Here is an 18,273-nt window from a genome sequence, read left to right as displayed (position 1 = left end):
TGCCAATATTACTACTGCGACTAAAATCAAATGAAGTTTAAAAAGTTTTGTGATTATTTTTGTAACATAAGTTGATTTTAATAGAAGAATAAATTTACTTTTTTTGCTGATCTCATTTAATTACTTTCCTCTGAAATTTGTCTACTTTGTTTTTGTCATAGGTTAATCATTTTGGATTTGATGCTGATAAAACTTTTAAACAGCGTTACCTAATAGCTGATGAACACTGGAAGAAAAATGGTGGATCAATACTTTTCTACACTGGTAATGAAGGGGACATTACGTGGTTTTGCAATAATACGGTATGTGCAAATTCCTATGCTAATATGCCTTTTATTATGGCAAACTGGAAAAAAAATGTTTTGCAGTATATATGACCAAGTATTACTATAACTAATTCTGAAGCTCTTTAGAAAATAACAGATAAAACTCACTAATAATAGAAAAATGGCAGAAGCATATGAATGGGCAGATCACAAAAGAATGAATACAGATATCCAATAAGCCTACATGTTCTGCCTTAAAGAATTATACATGAAAAGAATGAAATATTATTTTTGGACAATTGCATCTTAGATTTTTTAAAAATCCCATCTTATTTCTAGAGTGAATAAGGATATGAGGGACAAGGGAATAAGAATGTTATTGCAGGGATACCTGGGTGGCTTAGTTAAGGGTCTGCCTTAGGCTCAGGTCATGATCCCGGAGTTCTGGGATGAAGCCCCACATTGTGCTCCTTCCTCAGCAGGGAGCCTGCTTCTCCCTTTGCCTGCCACTCCCCTTGCTTGTGCTCTCTCTCTCTCTGTCAAATAAATAAATAAAATCTTAAAAAAAAATGTTATTGCATATAGATTTTTTTGGTTTTTGTTTGTTTTGATTATGGTCTCTAGAATGTAAACACAAGGGCATGAATTTTTGTTCAGTGTTGTATATTCAGTCTAAAACTGTGCTAGGCATATAGTTGGTGCTCAATAAATATTTGTTAAATGAATAAATGGATAAAACCTAAACAAAGCCAGGGCAAATAAGAAAAAAAAATACAAGTTTGTTTGTCAAATAGGATTTTTAATTTAGCTTTCCTGTTCTATTTTTCTTATATTTGTGAGGGTTAAAAAATTGTATAGATGTTAGCTTGCTTCCCTGACTATACATTCTATCATCTTTTATAATAACACTTAAATCCATTAACAACATTTAATTTAGAAGGACACTTGAAAGGAAGAAATTTTCCTTTTTTATGTTCCAAAGCTATGACTAGAGAATGTCAACTTTCTACCAAAAAGCTAGCCTGTGAACTACCTTAAAGTGAAGACTGAATTATATTTTTTCCACTGCTAATGGTGCCTGGTATTCAGGAGGTCTCAGTAAATGTTTGTTGAACTAAACTGAACTGAAAGCAAAGATATGAACCCAATTATACTGTTATTGCATTTCCCATTTCTGATTATTTCCTTAGGAATGTTGAGTCTAAATATGTTAGTTGAAAATAAAATAATTCCCTGAGAAATGAGATCCTAGGATGTCTGTGTCTCTTAGATCAATGACAAATGAAGTTAAGATTTACTTTCCACCAGATTCCTGCTTACTTTTTCTATGGAACAACTGAGGCTGCTTTAGCTTTTTTTTCTTTCTCTTGTGTGACTTCCCATTTATGCCAAGGCCATGGGGCAGCTTCTCCTGCCCAGTTATTTTTCTAGTTCCTCTTCCTCCTCCTCCTCCTTCTTCTTTTTTGAGAGAGAAAGTGGGAGGGGAGGGGCAAAGGGAGTGGGAGAGAGAGAATTTTAAGCAGGCTCCACATTCAGTGTGGAGCCCAACTTGGGGCTCAGTCTCATGACTGTGAGATCATGACCTCAGCTGAAATCAAGAGTCAGACACTTTAAAAAAAAAATTAAAAAATAAGAGTAAATGAAAAAAAGAAAAAACATTAAAAAAAAAAAGAGTCGGACACTTAACTGAGCCACCCAGGTGCCCCCCCTTTTCTTCTTTATTATAGATAGGCAGCTGTTCCTGCCTCCATTGCTCTGACAGACACTGCAGCATAATTTAAGGCTTGCCTCAGAAGTGGTAGAGAGGAAGAACAATACAGTGTAGGAGCAGTTCCAGGAAGTGGCTAGAAGTAGATCCTTAGGAGGATCCTGTTTTTTTCCCAGCCCTAGACACCTCCCTGTACATACTAAAATGTCCTGGTTGCATAGTCACATATTCTGGACATTCATCTATTAAGAGACAGTGTAGCAAAATGGTCAGGAGTGATAGACTGATAAGGACTGTCAAGAATTGAATTCTGGTTTTGCCATTATGCTGTGTGACTCTGGGCAGTTTCTTATTCTGTGCCTCAGTTTTCTTATCTGCTAAATGGATATATTAATAATCTGGTTCATAGAGTTGCTGTGAGGACTAAATAAGAATTAGGAACTTAGGACAATGCTATAATATTATTAAATGTTAATATATTACATGGACCTCTTCTGAAAAATAAAAATACCCTGAAATAGATGCAGGCAAATAATCACTTATTATAATGTGAATCATTTTAATTAAATTGCTTCCTTTAAAAGCCTGAGGTCAGCTCCTCAGAGGTGTGGCTATTTTGATAAATGATCCTTACCTTTAAGAAGCTCATAGTCTGGTACGGTAAGACACACATTTAAGCAAATATTACAACACAGTAATAGAGAACTATGTCTAGCACAGTGGTGTTGAGAGGCGGGAGTGATTAGCGGTGCCAAAATAGGGCAGGCAGAAGAGGGCATCTTGAGCTGGTTGTTATAAGATCTGCGGATAAATGGCAGGGAATGGGCAAGGTGTTAAGAGAGAAAGTGAGGATTATTGAAACCATCACAGATAACAAGGTAAATTCATCATCACATGCAAACGGATCTTTTAATTGTTCAATTATTGATCAAAATGAGCAAAACCTTTTAGAGGTTCTTAGTTGTTGTTAGGGAGCAGCAGTTCATTAAAAAACAGCAATGTGCCCTAGGAATGACAAATAGTTTTAATCTGTGCTAAATCTAAATCTAATCAATTGATGTTGGCTGCCTAGAGTGCTTTGTCAAGAAGGATTCTGAGGGCACCATTTGAGGTAAGTGAAAAAAATGCAGTGATTGATTAATTACCAGCATTAAGTGTGGACATAAGGAGGTCGAACAGCGCTTGATGATTGTGCCGTGAAGCCAGACAGCTAGTGCTCGAATCTTGGCTCTGCTACTTTCTAGCTGTGTGACTGTCATAGGATATTTAAACTACTGTGTCTCAGTGTCCTTGTCTCTAAAATGGGGATAATAAAAGTGCCTGTGTCCTAGATTGTTATGATAATTAAGTGAATTAATATATATGAAGTATTTAGAACAGTGCCTGACACACTGTAAGCACTCGATTATTATTAGCTATTGTTAGCTATTGCTTATTTTCAAGTAAATAAGATTAATATGGAACCCAAGGGAATCCAGTATGCTTATTTGTATTGTTTTTTTTTCTTTTATGTTGTAAATGTTTACGAGTAGGCAGCTAACTTAGATGTCCTCAGTTCTTTCCTAGACTATTTGGTACACAGTGCAATTTGAAGACTAATATTTCCGACATAATATTGATTCTACAGCTAGAATGTTAGAATAAGGAGAGTTGGAATGACTGGTGTTTGAGTGACTTGGGCTTATTTTTAATTGTTTCACTCTAATATAGTGTGAGATTGATGTGCAACAATGAAACAACAATTTTTTTATCTGTAGAACAAATATAAATTCTGCGGCTTCTCAGAGCTCTTTTTGGTCTGGTTTAACATTCATTTCATATGAGTTGCCAAAAGGTTCAATGACTTTTTTCACATCCTGATTTTTATCCTGTGGATTTGTAAATTCTTCCCAGGGGTTCATGTGGGATGTGGCTGCTCAACTGAAGGCTATGTTGGTGTTTGCAGAACATCGATACTATGGAGAGTCCCTACCTTTTGGTAACAAATCATTCACGGTAAGTACAGGCATACCTTGTTTTATTGCATTTCACCTTACTGTACTTCACAGATCATGTGTTATTTGCAAATTGAAGGTTTGTAGCAACTCTGTGTTGAGCAAATGTATCAGTGCCATTTTTCTAACAGCATTTTCTTTCTTTGTGTCTCTGTGTCACATTTTGGCAATTCTTGTAATATGTCAAATTTTTCATTATTATTATATTTGTTACGGTGATCTGTGATCAGTCATCTAAGATGCTCACAGAAGATGGCAGACTTAATTGATAAATAATGTATGTGTGCTGACTGCTCCACCGACTGGCTATTCCCCCATCTCTTTCCGTCTCCTCAGGCCTTCTTATTCCCTGAGACACAAAAATATTGAAATGAGGCCAATTAATAATCCTACAATGGTCTCTAAGTGTTCCAGTGAAAAGAAGAGTTGCATGTCCCTCACTTTAAATAGAAAGCTAGAAATGATTAAGCTTAGTGAGGAAGGCATGTTGAAAGCTGAGAGAGGCCAAAAGCTAGGCCTCTTGTGCCAGTCATTCAGCCAGGTTGTGAATACAAAGGAAGAGTTCTTGAAGGAAATTAAAAGTGCTGCGCCAGTGAACATACAAATGACAAGAAATTGAAACAGCATTATTGTTGATATGGAGAAAGTTTGAGTGGTCTGGATAGAAGATCAAACAAGCCACAACAGGCCCTCAAGCCAAAGCCTAATACAGAGCAAAGCCCTAACTCTATTCAATTTGATGAAGGCTAAGGGAGGTAAGGAAGCTGCAGAAGAAAAGTCTGAAGCTAGCAGAGGTTGGTTCATGAGGTTTAAGGAAGAAGCCATCTCCATAACATAAAAGTGCAAGATGAAACAGTAAGTGCTGATATAGAAGCTGCAGTAAGTTATACAGAAGGTCTAGCTGAGATAATTCATGAAGGTAGCTACATTAAACAATAGATTTTCAATACAGACAAACAGCTTTTTGTTGAAAGAGGATGCCATCTAGGACTTTCATTGCTAGAGAGGAGAAGTCAATGATTGGCTTCAAATCTTCGAAAGGACAGCCTGACTCTCTTGTTAGGGGTTAATGTAGCTGGTAACTTTAAATTGAAGCCAATGCACATTTATCATCCTGAATATCCTAGGGCCTTAAAGAATTATGCTAAATCTACTTTGTGCTCTATAAATGGAAGAACAAAGCCTGGATGACTGCACATCTGTTCACAACATGGTCTACTGAATATTTTAAGACCACTGTTGAGACCTACTGCTCAGGAAGAAAAAAGTTCATTTCAAAATATTATTGTTCATTGACAATGCACTGGGTCATCTAAGAACGCTGATGGAGATGTACAATGAGATGAATGTTGTTTTCATGTCTCCTAATACAGCATCCATTCTGTAGCCCATGGATCAAGGAGTAATTTTGACTTTCAAATCTTATTTAAGAAATACATTTCATATGGCTATAGCTGCCACAGAGTGAATCCTCTGGTAGATATGGGCAAAGTCAATTGAAAACCTTGTGGAAAGGATTCACCATTCTAGATGCCATGAAGAACATTCATGATTTGTGGGAAGAGGTCAAAATATCAACATGAACAGGAGTTTGAAAGAAGTGAATTCCAACCCTCGTGTATGACTGTGAGGGGCTGAAGACTTTAGTGGAGGATGTAACTGCAGATGTGGTGGAAACAGCAAGAGAACTAGAATTAGAAGTGGAGCCTGAAGATGGGACTGAACTGCTCCAATCTCATGATAAAACTTGAATAGATGAAGAGTTGCTTTTCATGGATGAGCAAAGAAAGTGGTTTCTGGAGATGGAATCTACTGCTGGTGAAGATGCTGTGAAGATTGTTGAAATGACAACAATGAATGTAGAAAATTATATAAAATTAGTTGGTAAAACAGCTATAGGGCTTGAGAGGATTGATTCCAGTTTTGAAAGAAGTTCTGTGGGTAAAGTGCTATTGAACAGCATCACATGCTACAGAGAAAGCATTCATGAAAGGAAAAATCAATCATTATGGCAGACTTCATTGTTGTTTTATTTTAAGACATTGCCACAGCTACCCCAGCCTTCAGCAACCACCAACCTGACCAGTCAGCAGCTATCAGCATTTAGGCATGATCCTCCACTGGTAAAAAGATGAAAGCTCAGAAAACTCACTGAAAGCTCAGATGATGGTTAGCATTTTTTATCAATGAAATATTTTTAAATTAAGGTATGTACATCTTTTTAGAAATAATACTAATGCACATTTAATAGACTACAGTATGGTGTAAACATAACTTTTATGTGCACTAGGAAACCAAAATAGTAATTTGATTCACTTTATTGTGATACCCACTTTATTGCAGTGGTCTGGAACTGAACCTGCAATATCTCTGAGGTGTACCTGTATACTTTTTATTTTTAAGTTTAAAAGTTTTTTTTTTTTTTTGAAGTTTAGGAATTACCTGTTCTAATAACATGTCCCACTCTAAGAAAGAAATGATAGCTTTAATTTGAACAGCTTGAAAAATTTTTATTTAATCTTTCCTTTTTATATGCAATCGAACAGATTAAGCATTTTTAAAACCATAATATTATCACTTATAACGTTGGTCAGTCTAACTCTGTGTGATGAGATTAGCTGTCACCAGCGAAATCTTAAGGTATGGCTGCAGAGACTGAAGGGAACTTCACATTGTTTCAAAAATGTCAGTAAATAATTCTGCTTTATAAGTTATACACTTAAATTCCTGGGTCTACCACTGGAAAAAATACAGTCAGCACTCAAATATTTAATAAGGTATTTTTCAGTAAAATGAGGACAAATTATCCCTGGTTCAGTGAGTCCAACGGGCCACTTGGATTCTCTTCTAGCCTTTCCTGATCTCACAAGGAGCTTTGGCCTTGACTTAAGACTCTACACCTAATAAAAAGGATACTTTTTCCGCAACTAAGTCACTCATGTACTGCCTTTGTGATTCTGAGTGTATGAATTTGCCATTTGCGTTATTATTTATGTAATGTTTTTCTTTAAACAACTAACTTTTCAAACTTTGCATTACCTTAACAAGGGCTTAATGTACTAGTTATGTTTTTTCTAAATGACATTAAAACAAGTATTAAATTAAAGAAGATTGTGCATTATACTAAGACCATCATGCATACTACCAGTATACACATACCATCTTTTTGGGGAACTCTGAGTTAGAAGAGCTTGGGGACAGTAATTTTCTAGGCTGCCTATTTTGAAAGGAGTTTTAATTTTTGTTCCCAGAGATTTTATTAGCTCATATTATAAATAAATAAATAAAAAGTCCTTGTGTTGTAAATGAAAAGCAGAACAATTTGCTAATAGTTGTTGGGCTGCATGGGAAACTCTATTCTTTAGCTTATTATTTTGCATAATTATCTGATTAGGAGAGTTGATAGGTCCTGAAACCACTGGGAAGTAGTCAGCTTGTTGCAGACAGAAACATAATATCCTTTTCTAGATCCCTTCGGTTCATACTTTGTTAGCAAAATGGAGCAGAAGGCTCTCTTTGATATGCTTCTTTCTCTTCATGTGCTCACAGAATTTGTCAGTAGCATGGGGGATAATATTATAAATATTATGTGAGGATTAGAAAAAAATCACACTCAACTATATGTAGTGCCATGAAAATTGGAAGTAAAAGACTAGTGACAGACAATAAGAAAGGAGGTGAGAGGTCAGAAGGTATACATCTTGGATAAGGGGGAAGGCTAAAGGAGTAGGTGACATACGTAGGAAAGAGGAAAGATGGGAACTGTGTGGTTTTGGAATGTGCCAAATGATGGAAGAAGTCAAACAGAGTGGTGAGACCAAAGCATGAAGATCGAATAGGACAGCCTAATAGGTATATAGCCGTACATACCTATTGCTATGTAACAATTTACCTCAAACCTTAGTGACTTAAAACAGCAATAAACATTTATTGTCTCATAGTTCCTATGGGTAAGGAATTAAAAGTGGCTCAGCTAGGAGGTTCTTTTTCGAGGGGTCTCATGAGGTTGAGATGTTAGCTAGTGCTAACAGTTATCTGAAGGCTTGACTGGTGCCAGAGAACCCTCTCCTTTATATGGAGAATCCACCTGAGTGACAAAACATTGCTGGATGTTAGCAAGAGGCTGTAGTTCATCTCTTCCAGGGTTTCTCCAAAGGCTTACTTGAGTGGCCTCATGACAAGGCAGCTGGCTTCCCTCAAAGTCGATAATCCAACAGAGCAAGGTGGAAACTGCAGTGCTTATTATGACTTAACATTGGAAGTCACATATCACTTCTGATACATTTTATTGGTTAGAACCAAGTCACTAAGTCTAGTCCAAGTTCAAAGACAGAGGACTTAGGCCTTGTCTTTTAAAGGGAGATACTTTATTAGCCTCCTTAGCTTAGCAGGATCCTGAGCTCTACCTCCCTATGTTGAAGTGAGGCAATTGTCTTTAGGCAGAGAATTAGATGATCATGGAACTTACTTTATGATTATCCTTCTCTCAAGGATCAATGTCTTATGTTGCCTGTTTTCTAATGCCTGAATATAATTGCTCTATTGGTTTTTGTTTTTAACTCTAATTTTATATTGTTTACAACAGGGTAATTTCCAGTTGTTGGTATATCAGACATAATAATTATCTTTCTGATTAGAGAGGATGAAATTTATTTTTATTGATGATTCTTCAGTTTTTCACAGGATTCGGTCTACCTTTGCCTGTATGGTAGCCATTTTAAATGTTTCAAGTTTTAAAATAAAAATTATAATACAGCAGTTGTCCTTTAAGCTGAGAATTGTATTCTGTTACACTTGCTGTTAAATGTTACAGTTTGTTTCTGTTGTTTCTACAACCTCAACAAAATCTTTGGTAAATAGCATTTAATAGAAATTATATTTAAATGCAAAATACATTATGTTTGTCCCACAAACTTAAAATAATTTTTTTTTAATGATTTGTTTAAATCAGCATTGCTATTATGTTGACTGGTTATTTTAACTCAATTGCCTAGAAATTTTATTTGGAGAAAAGCTTATCTGACTGGCTTTTTTCCTGGATCTGTGCTATGCCTAAGCTGCTATTATGTGCACATTTATACGTGTTCTTTGTTACTTTTCTTTAGGATTCCAGACACTTGGACTTTCTGACATCAGAACAAGCTCTGGCTGATTTTGCAGTGTTAATCAAACACTTGAAAAAAACAATCCCAGGAGCTAAAAATCAACCTGTCATTGCCATAGGGGGCTCTTACGGTGGCATGCTTGCAGCCTGGTTCAGGATGAAATATCCCCATATAGTGGTTGGGTAAATGCATTTATGTTGGACATGAGCACTTCTTAATGATTGTCAAGGCATACTTAGAGATTTGTTTTGGGTAAAACATGTTCTGTTGTACTGATATTTCTACTTTCTATCTCATTAGCAACTGTAATTTTTCTCACCATTTTTGTTCAGTATCAGTTTCAATTTTAAAATTTGAATTCAGTGAGTTACATTTTTTTTCTTTTCTCCTTTCTTATTTTTCTCACCATTTAGAGCTCTTGCAGCCTCTGCCCCCATCTGGCATTTTGGTAATCTGGTACCTTGTGGTGTATTTATGGAGATTGTAACTAAAGATTTTAAGAGAAGTGGTCCAAATTGTTCAGAAACCATTCGCAGCTCCTGGGATGCTATTAATCGATTCGCAAGAACAGGTAAGCTTTAATTAATAGAATGGAATCACAAAGTTTTTTATCCTTCACTTGTTAATTCAACACTTCTCAGTTTTTCAGTAACCTTTTTATTTAAGTAAAACATACAAAAACGTACACAAATCAAAATACATCACTTGATGAATTTTTACAAGGGAAAACATAATCAGTATGGTATAATAGTATACTCATCATCCAGTATAATCAGGAACACAGTGTGTATGTTTTGTGTCTGCTGTTTTTTGCTCAGCACTATGTCAGATACATCCATTTGTTTTATTTAGTTGTGGTTTACGCATTCTAATTGCTCTCTAGTGTTCCATTTGTTTACTTTTTACTTATTTCAATAGTATCTTTGAAACAGGGAATACTTCATATAATTTCTGGCAGACTCCATGTGAGGATAGACAACTTATTTATCATGGGATTATCCAAATGCTCTAAAAGTATTTTATTGAATGTTGAAAAAGCATTCTTGGAGAAATGGTGTAGAAGATTGAGTTTTCTAAAATACCAAGTAAAGCCTTCTGTCAAGTAGTGCTTTTTAGATTCCAAATAATGTGATTCTGTTCTCAGGTGCTGGCTTGCGTTGGCTTTCTGAAAACCTTGACTTATGTACCGCATTAACAAATACTCAGGATGTCCAGCATTTGAAAGCCTGGATCTCTGAAACCTGGATAAATCTGGCAATGGTGGACTACCCTTATGAGTCTGACTTTTTACAGCCTTTGCCTGCTTGGCCTATCAAGGTAACAGGAAAATGTCCTTTCATCACTTTTAATACAAACTTCTCTCTCTCTCTCAGTGTACTATTAGTTTCAGGATTTTGTTTTGTTTTTTAAACTGGTACTTTCTGTGACTTTTAGCATCAAAGGACTCTCCAGTGACAAAGGGGCTCTGGGTTTGACTAACCTGGGCAGAAATCCTGGCTTCTGTCACTTTCTGGTTACTCACCTTGGACATCTTACCTAACTTTTCTTTCTTTCTTTTTTTTTTTAAGATTTATTATTTTTTTTTTTAGAGGGGGAACGGGTAAGGGAGAAGGAAAGGGAGTCTTAAGCAGACTCCATACTGAGTGTACACAGCCTGATGCGGGGCTCATCTCATGACCCTGAGATCACCACCTGAGCCCAAACCAAGAGTTGGCAGCTTAACCAACTGCACCACCCAGGCATCCATTATGTAACTTTTCTGAACATCAGTTTCCTCTCATTTGGATAAAGGAGACAGAATGTATAGATTATAGAGTTGTATGAATTGGAACTAAGACTAGTAGTTGCTGCTAATGGAATGATTACTATGTGCCAAGTCTTGTGCTGTACACTTTGCATGGACAATTTACTTTATTACTTCTTTGTGATGTATGTGAGACACATAGACCTATGTCATATATGGTTAGTGCTTAATAAATGGCAATTGCTATCACAGTGCTATGATTCAGTCAACTGCTAATGTGTTCTGAGTGCTACACTTACCATAAAGGAGTGATCTCCATGCAGCAGGGTGGAGTGGAAAGAGTACTGACTCTGGATCCTTGATCTAGAACTACCATTTACCAGCTGTGTGATCTTGGGTAAGGCTGTCTTCTTCTGAGCTTCCATGTCTTCCTCTGCAAAATGAGATAATTATACTTATGTTCTCTGTAGGGTTGTGCTTAGGATCAAATAAAATATTAGATGTGAAAACATTCTGGAAAGTGTGAAGACACATTACATCATAAATTTTTAGGTTCTTTACACGGCAAAATTCTTTATTTTGTATCCTCTTTTAAGCATTTCTTTGTAAAGAACATTCTTCTTAGTTTTAAAATCAAAGTTTGGCCAACTTGATGGTTAAGTTTAGAGAATATAACTGATTCTACAGCTAGAATGAGTGCTGGAAATGTAAATAGACTTGATAATATGAGAACCAGTTTTCAAAACACTTTTAATTTAACACAGTCCCTTTGAACTTAATATTAAATGAACATTTTGCTTAAAACTTCGTAACCCAAATGGAACAAGGTCATTTGCTATTAGAGATAATTTTCTTCATCTAAGAAGTAGAATGACAAGTGGATGTCTTGTACATAGCAGGCCAGAGGTAAATGTGTATTGAATTAAATTGAATTTAGACAATACAGAATTATTTAAAAGAGCTGATCTCTCTCATGGTAAGAAAACCTGGATCAAAATAATGAGAAAAAACTAAATTTGAGTCAGTTGGCCTCCATATATGTCTTTGTGCTAATAATCCCTTAACCAAATTATTTTACTATTTGCAGAACACTTTCATATATGCTATCCCATTTAATCCCCATAATAATATAATATTCTATATGTTAATATAGGAAATAATATATATTATTTATATATTATTACAATAATATAATATAGGAAATTATGTAATATAGGAAAAAGAAGTACAATGGAGAGGACATTTTTGGAGTTTTTTGGAGAGGAAATTTAAGCTCAGTGAAGAGACGGTGAAAGTGGGATTTGAACTTGGGTCTACTATTGTTGAGAGCCTCTGATCTTCTACCATATTGCACTGGATTAGGAGAGGATTTGGCTGAAGTTTTGGGTGGATCACTAGTCGCATTGTGACAACTATCAGATTTAACTGTATTCTCTGTACAAAGTGAGAATTACGTTTGCATTTTTATGCCCACTTGAAGAACAAATGAATTGTCAGGTTATAAAAACATATGGGGCATTCCCTTGTTATTTAGAACAAAGACTGGCAAACTTTATTTGTAAAGAACTAGATAGTAAATATTTTATGTTGTGTGGGCCATTTGGTTTCTGCCGCAATTAGTTCTGCAGCTGTAGCGAGAAAGTAGCAAATATATATCAATATATATAAATCAATATAAATATAAATCAATGAGAAACACTGTGTCATAATAATACTTTATAAAACAGGCAGTAGCCTGGATTTGGCCTGGGGGCTATAGTATGCTGACCCCTGATTTAGAAAAAGCCGGAGGAATACGGCTTTTTAGTGTTCATTTGTTTATGATTTGGAACAAGGAACACTAACTTTGCTTTTCTCCCCATTTCTTTAATGTTCCTTTTGAGATATTTTGCTGTTGCATCTTAAATGTAAATATTCTATCCTTTCTCTCTCCTAAATATTCACTCAAAGTTAGTGGAGTATATCTCAAATCTTTTGTCATCTGTTTTTGATTTAGCACAATCCTTCTTTTATCTTTTGTATATATACATTATAAAAGTTTATTTTTAAGACAAGGTAACTTGTGTCTTTGCCTGACAATCACCTTTTACTTTTCTTCAGGACTACTTCTTGTCATTCTCTTCAGTTATTTCTTACTGGTTTTATCCTTTCTTTTGGCATATTAAGGAATTCTTGATTTCTTATATTTATGACTCTGTTTCTTGCCCGCACCCCAACCAAAAGAAATCTCTCTTTGCCCCCTGCTTGAGAAATTTCCATTGCCTCTATTTCCAGTTTTATCCTATATGATTTCAGAGTATTTCTACTACATGTCTCCCTCCCAAACTTTTAGCTTCAGATCACTTTCTTTCACTGTTCATTCTATTTCTCCTTTCTTGACCTCATCTCTGTTCTCCCAACCCACTAATCCCAGGAACACTACCCAGTTGGGGACCGCTCTTTCACTTGGATAGTTCCATTTAACCAGGACTCCTCCTCCCTCTGATACACTTCCTCCTTTTTAAAGGGCTGACAAACAGCCGTCCTTTTCTAAGTCTGTAACTCAGGCTTAGGATAGTGAGATGTGTAACAGTTGGGTTATGAAAAAAAGTAGGTGATTTCCAATTCTGCCTGGACGTTGTATGGTTCTGAAGGATCCATAGGCAGTGATTGAATGTCTTTTCCGTGTCAACTCAAGTATCATTCTTTTTAATTGTTTGTGGGCTTTGCACACTCGGACTCCATTTGCTTTTGTTTACTGTTAACAGAAGCTGCAACATTCATGCAGAAATAATCATGGACTTGGCTGAGGGAACACAAGAAAGAAGAGAAAAGGGAAATAGAAAACCTCTCTGTCATTTGACTGCTCTGTCAGCATAAAAACTACTAGGTCTATTCTCAGCTTAAAGAGCAGTTTTTAAGGATACTATAGAGGTTGTTTATTTTGAGTAAGTTTTTAGCTGATAACTCACCAAATCTTTTGACTTAGCTTTCTGAGCATGCAGATAGATAGAGTGAAATAATAAGACATAAGATGGAAAATCTCTTCCGTTTGTCTTGGTGTTTGATAATGTATGCGACCTCTCTGGGTGGTTTAAGCGGTTTAGGTGCATTCTATGAAAAGAGAGCTTTTAATGACAAAACTAATGTGATTATCTGTGAGTGTGAGAGGCGTATTGAAACCTTAGAGAAAGAAAATCTGTTAGAAAAGCTGAATGTATCTGCTTAATCCTTTCTCTAATGTGGATGAACCATGCTTTCTGAGAGGAGGTTGGTCTTTTTTTTTTTTAACCTATCTTTCCTTCTTTAAAAAAAAAATTTCTTTGCCCCCTTTTTCTTTCTCTTATTCAAATGCTTATCCTTATAGGTAAGAGGACACATAAAGTTTTTAAACAAATAATTATCTTTACTTTCTCTAGTGTATGTGGGGTCAAAGGGCAGAATCTAAATATTTGGGTGCAGAGCTAATTAGTTTGGTACTAAGATTGGAATATTCTATCTATTTCTATACTCTTTAAAACCAGAATTCTTAAAATGGATGTGTAATGCTCTTTTTAGGTTTTTTTCCTGAACGTTCACCTTTGTTCTAGGAAATAGAAAGTAAATTAAGTATTTCATATGTTGATTTTTGAGCCTCATATTAATTAGTATTTTACAGTTTTTTTGTTGCATAATAAAAAAGTTGTATGATTTTTTTTTAAAGATTTTATTTATTTGACACAGAAAGAGAGAGAGCGCGTAAGCAGGGGGACCAGCAGCAGAGGGAGAGGGAGAAGCAGGCCCCCCACTGAGCAGGGAGCCCAATGCGATGCGGGGCTTGATCGTGACCTGAGCCGATGGCAGCCACTTAACTGACTGAGCCACCCAGGTGCCCCAAAAAAGTTTATGATTTTTATATTGCCACAGAATCCCTTTTATTAAATTTTTTTTTTAAAGATTTTATTTATTTATTTGACAGAGAGAGACACAGCGAGAGAGGGAACACAAGCAGGGGGAGTGGGAGAGGAAGAAGCAGACTCCCTGCAGAGCAGGGAGGCTGATGTGGGGCTCGATCCCAGGACCCTGGGATCATGACCTGAGCTGAAGGCAGACACTTAACGACTGAGCCACCCAGGTGCCCCCTTTTATTAAAATTTTTACCTAAGACAAATAAACTTAGAAAAATATAAAGATAATCTAAGAATAAAAAAATTTGCTTAAAAAATTAAGCATGAGACTACAGGTATATTTAGGCACCGTTTGTGTTGTTATTTTTCTCTTATACTACAACTTTGAAGTTGGGTATGTGTAGTGTTGGTTATTACAAATGGAAGTTCCAGAGTGAGCCTTGCATTTGAATCCCAGCTCTGCCACTTCCTGACTATATGACTTTGGGCAAGTTTCTTAACCTCTCTGTGCTTTAGTTTCCTCATCTGCAAAGTGGGGGTATAGTATTTGTAATGCTTATTAGGGTCATTATGAGAATTTAATAGGACCCCGTGTATAGTAAGCACTAAATTGATACTAGTTATATAATAATAACAGTAGCTATTGTTATTATATAATAATAGAGGGACAGTGTTATGCCAGGACTTTGTGGCCAAAGTCTGGGTTAAGAACTTATATTCATAGTTTTAAGATTGTATATCTGTAGCCAGACCTCTCCGAGCTTGTTTTCTTCTCTGTGTTATGGGAATGGCCTTATGTTTTTCCCTGGGTCATTGTAGAGAAAGTACCTGACCTCAAGGAATATTCAGTAGTTGTACTAGCAGCCTCAGTCCCGGATGCCCTCATATCAGTGAATTTATGGCATAAGTAGAAATGCTATACCTTATGTAGAAATTGTTTGGAAGAAGCTAATTTGATAGTGTCCACAAAATAAATAGAAAATATAGTACAGAGGCTACATGGGTGGTGAGTATTCTGAATGGAAGTGGTTGGCAGAGACTCTTTCCTTGTTGTCTGAGTAGATCATAGCCCCTAAATAAACAATCAGTAGGCCAAGTGCTTGTACTCATCAATTGGCTAATAACTGCAAATTATCAGGCTTACGGTGAAGTGGATATTAGATGAGGTTGAACCACAGAAGCTGATATCTGACTGTGTTTGACTTATAAACATGGCAATTTCATGTGGTTCCAACCTAACATTTATGTTAAGTGTTTTGTGCATTCTGTGGATCTTTAATGAAAGTACATGATTATCTCCTTTTATTCTTTTTTTGTTGGTGTTTTGTTTTTGAAAGATATTTATTTATTTATTTATTTTAGAACTAGGGGAAGAGAAAGACAGAGAAAGACAGAGTGCTTGTGCGAGTAGGGTGGGGAGAGAGGAGCAGAGGGAGAGGAACAAGCAGACTCTGTGCTGAGTGTGGAGCCCAACACAGGGCTCGATCCCACAACCCCAAGATCATGACCTGAGCTGAAATCAGGAGTCTGACACTTAACTGACTGAGAGACCCAGGTGCCCCATAATTATCTCTTTTTGAATAAACATGGAAATAGTGCTGAGGTTTCGCTAGTATAACTTCAGTATTTTTTTGAAAACTTCATTCATTCTTTACTACCATAATTGTTAAGAAAGTACATAGAGATATGTAGAGATTGTGTTCTTTATGCTAGAAGATGATGCTTTGACTCACAGAAGTTTTGAGCTAGAAAGGAACTTTAAGAGCACTAAAATAATAAAATTCTCTTAGTAAATTTGTAAATATTTTACAAAAAAATTTTGAGTGATTTTTTTAGGCCTTCTATTATCTAGCGTACCAGTAGAATTATAAATTGGTACTTTCTTTCTATAAGGCAGCTTGACAGGATGTAGCAGAGGCCTTACAAGTATTTATTTCCTGGGGCACCTGGGTGGCTCAGTCGGTTAAGCATCTGCCTTCAGCTCAAGTCAGGGTCCTGGGATGGAGCCCCGCATCAGGCTCCCTACTCAGCGGGGAGCCTTCTTCTCCCTCTCCTTCTGCCCCTCCCCACTGCTGCTCTCTCTCTCTCTCTCAAATAAATAAACAAAATCTTTAAAAAAATGTTTATTTCCTTTGAATCAATTAGCTCAAGAAAACAATTAAGGATATATGTAAAGATTTAGCCCCAGGGTTATTTATTGTAGCCTTTGTAGTATGAAAGATTGGAAATTATACAAATGAGCAATTGTAGGATTGCTTCAACTTTTCCTCAACTCCCCATCCTGATTTCTCTGTTGGTCATTGTCCTTCTTAAAGTGTGGTGCTCAGAACTGGACCCAGTACTCCAAAGGAGCCCTGACCTCACAGAGGACAGTAGACCCAGGAGTGGCCTTAATTTGGACATGGAGTTTCTATTAGACGCCAAGTTTCTGACCATGATGTTCTCTCTGTGTAACTGGGGCTGCCGAAATCCAAGTATTGTCAGCTGGTGCCGGTCCCCAGCCATGCTTGTGTCTTTTAAGGAGTGACAGTAACTGCTGTTTGCAGAGATGGCTATTCAGGGGGACTCCTTTTCTTTGCCTGACAGAGGGCCAGTGTTCTAGCTCTGAGAGGGGATCTGATGCCAGCATGTGAGTCACACTTAACTTGCTACTCTTCTTTTCCAGAGTTTTAGGCTACTTGTTTATTGTTGCTCATCAGTACTACCTTTTCCTCCTGCCCAGCTTACATTGTCATCCTGCCTCATCTATCGAGCTATGCTTGAACTTAATGCTCTTCTATGCATCTCATGGGTCCATTCCATAGTTTTATGCTGCATTTGGAAAGAGCTGAGTCCACTGTTAGTGTCCACAGTCAATATGGAATGCTGATCAAATGTTGGCAATAATTAGTTTAACAAATTCTGTGATTGGTTCTTGATTTCCATATTTTCTTGTTTCTGATTGGCATATTTCTTAGGAACATGTTCTGAGAAAAGTGCTATGCAGGGGCGCCTGGGTGGCTCAGTCATTAAGCATCTGCCTTCGGCTCAGGTCATGATCCCAGCGTCCCGGGATCGAGCCCCGCATCGGGGGTCTCTGCTCCGTGGGAAGCTTGCTTCTCCCTCTCTCATTCCCCCTGCTTGTGTTCCTGCTCTTGCTGTCTCTCTCTCTGTCAAATAAATAAATAAAATCTTAAAAAAAAAGAAAAGTGCTATGCAAATATTAGGTATTTTTTGACCTACCATGAATAATTGAAAGTTGTCAGAATAGTAAAACACTGTTTTGCCTTTTTTCTTCAGCTTGCATTTTCTTATTCCTTTAGGCTTGATAGGTTTGCTCAATTCTGTTTCTTTATGTACACCTTTTCAGGTGTATATTATTCTTATGACCTCACTGTTACTTTTTTAAATTTATTTTTTAATTTTTTTATGTTCAGTTAGTCAACATATAGTACATCATTAGTTTTTGATGTAGTGTCCAATGATTCATTAGTTGTATATAACACCCAGTGCTCATCACAACACATACCCTCCTTAATCGCTGTTACTTTTTTAAGGTATATCCAAGTTATTTGGACATCTTAATTTCTGACTTTTCTTTCACTTGTTAT

General features: G+C 36.5%; 1 protein-coding gene across 3 annotated transcripts in view; it reads left to right on the top strand.

Annotated features, from left to right (window-relative positions):
* Positions 1–18,273, top strand: part of PRCP (prolylcarboxypeptidase) — a 72,758-nt gene that overhangs the window by 39,405 nt on the left and 15,080 nt on the right. For all 3 annotated transcript variants that reach the window (XM_031018437.2, XM_006747567.3, XM_081798941.1), the window contains exons 3-7: positions 162–302; positions 3,868–3,969; positions 9,074–9,255; positions 9,487–9,644; positions 10,218–10,390. In XM_031018437.2, the coding sequence (XP_030874297.2) occupies positions 162–302; positions 3,868–3,969; positions 9,074–9,255; positions 9,487–9,644; positions 10,218–10,390 (756 nt within the window). The remainder of the gene's footprint in view (positions 1–161; positions 303–3,867; positions 3,970–9,073; positions 9,256–9,486; positions 9,645–10,217; positions 10,391–18,273) is intronic.

Source organism: Leptonychotes weddellii, chromosome 11 (genome assembly GCF_054177405.1).
Source record: "Leptonychotes weddellii isolate Sample4059 chromosome 11, ASM5417740v2, whole genome shotgun sequence".
In the NCBI taxonomy this organism is placed as follows: domain Eukaryota; kingdom Metazoa; phylum Chordata; class Mammalia; order Carnivora; family Phocidae; genus Leptonychotes; species Leptonychotes weddellii.
The sequence above is the reverse complement of the archived record's forward strand: the minus strand, read 5'-3'. Positions and strand labels throughout refer to the sequence as shown.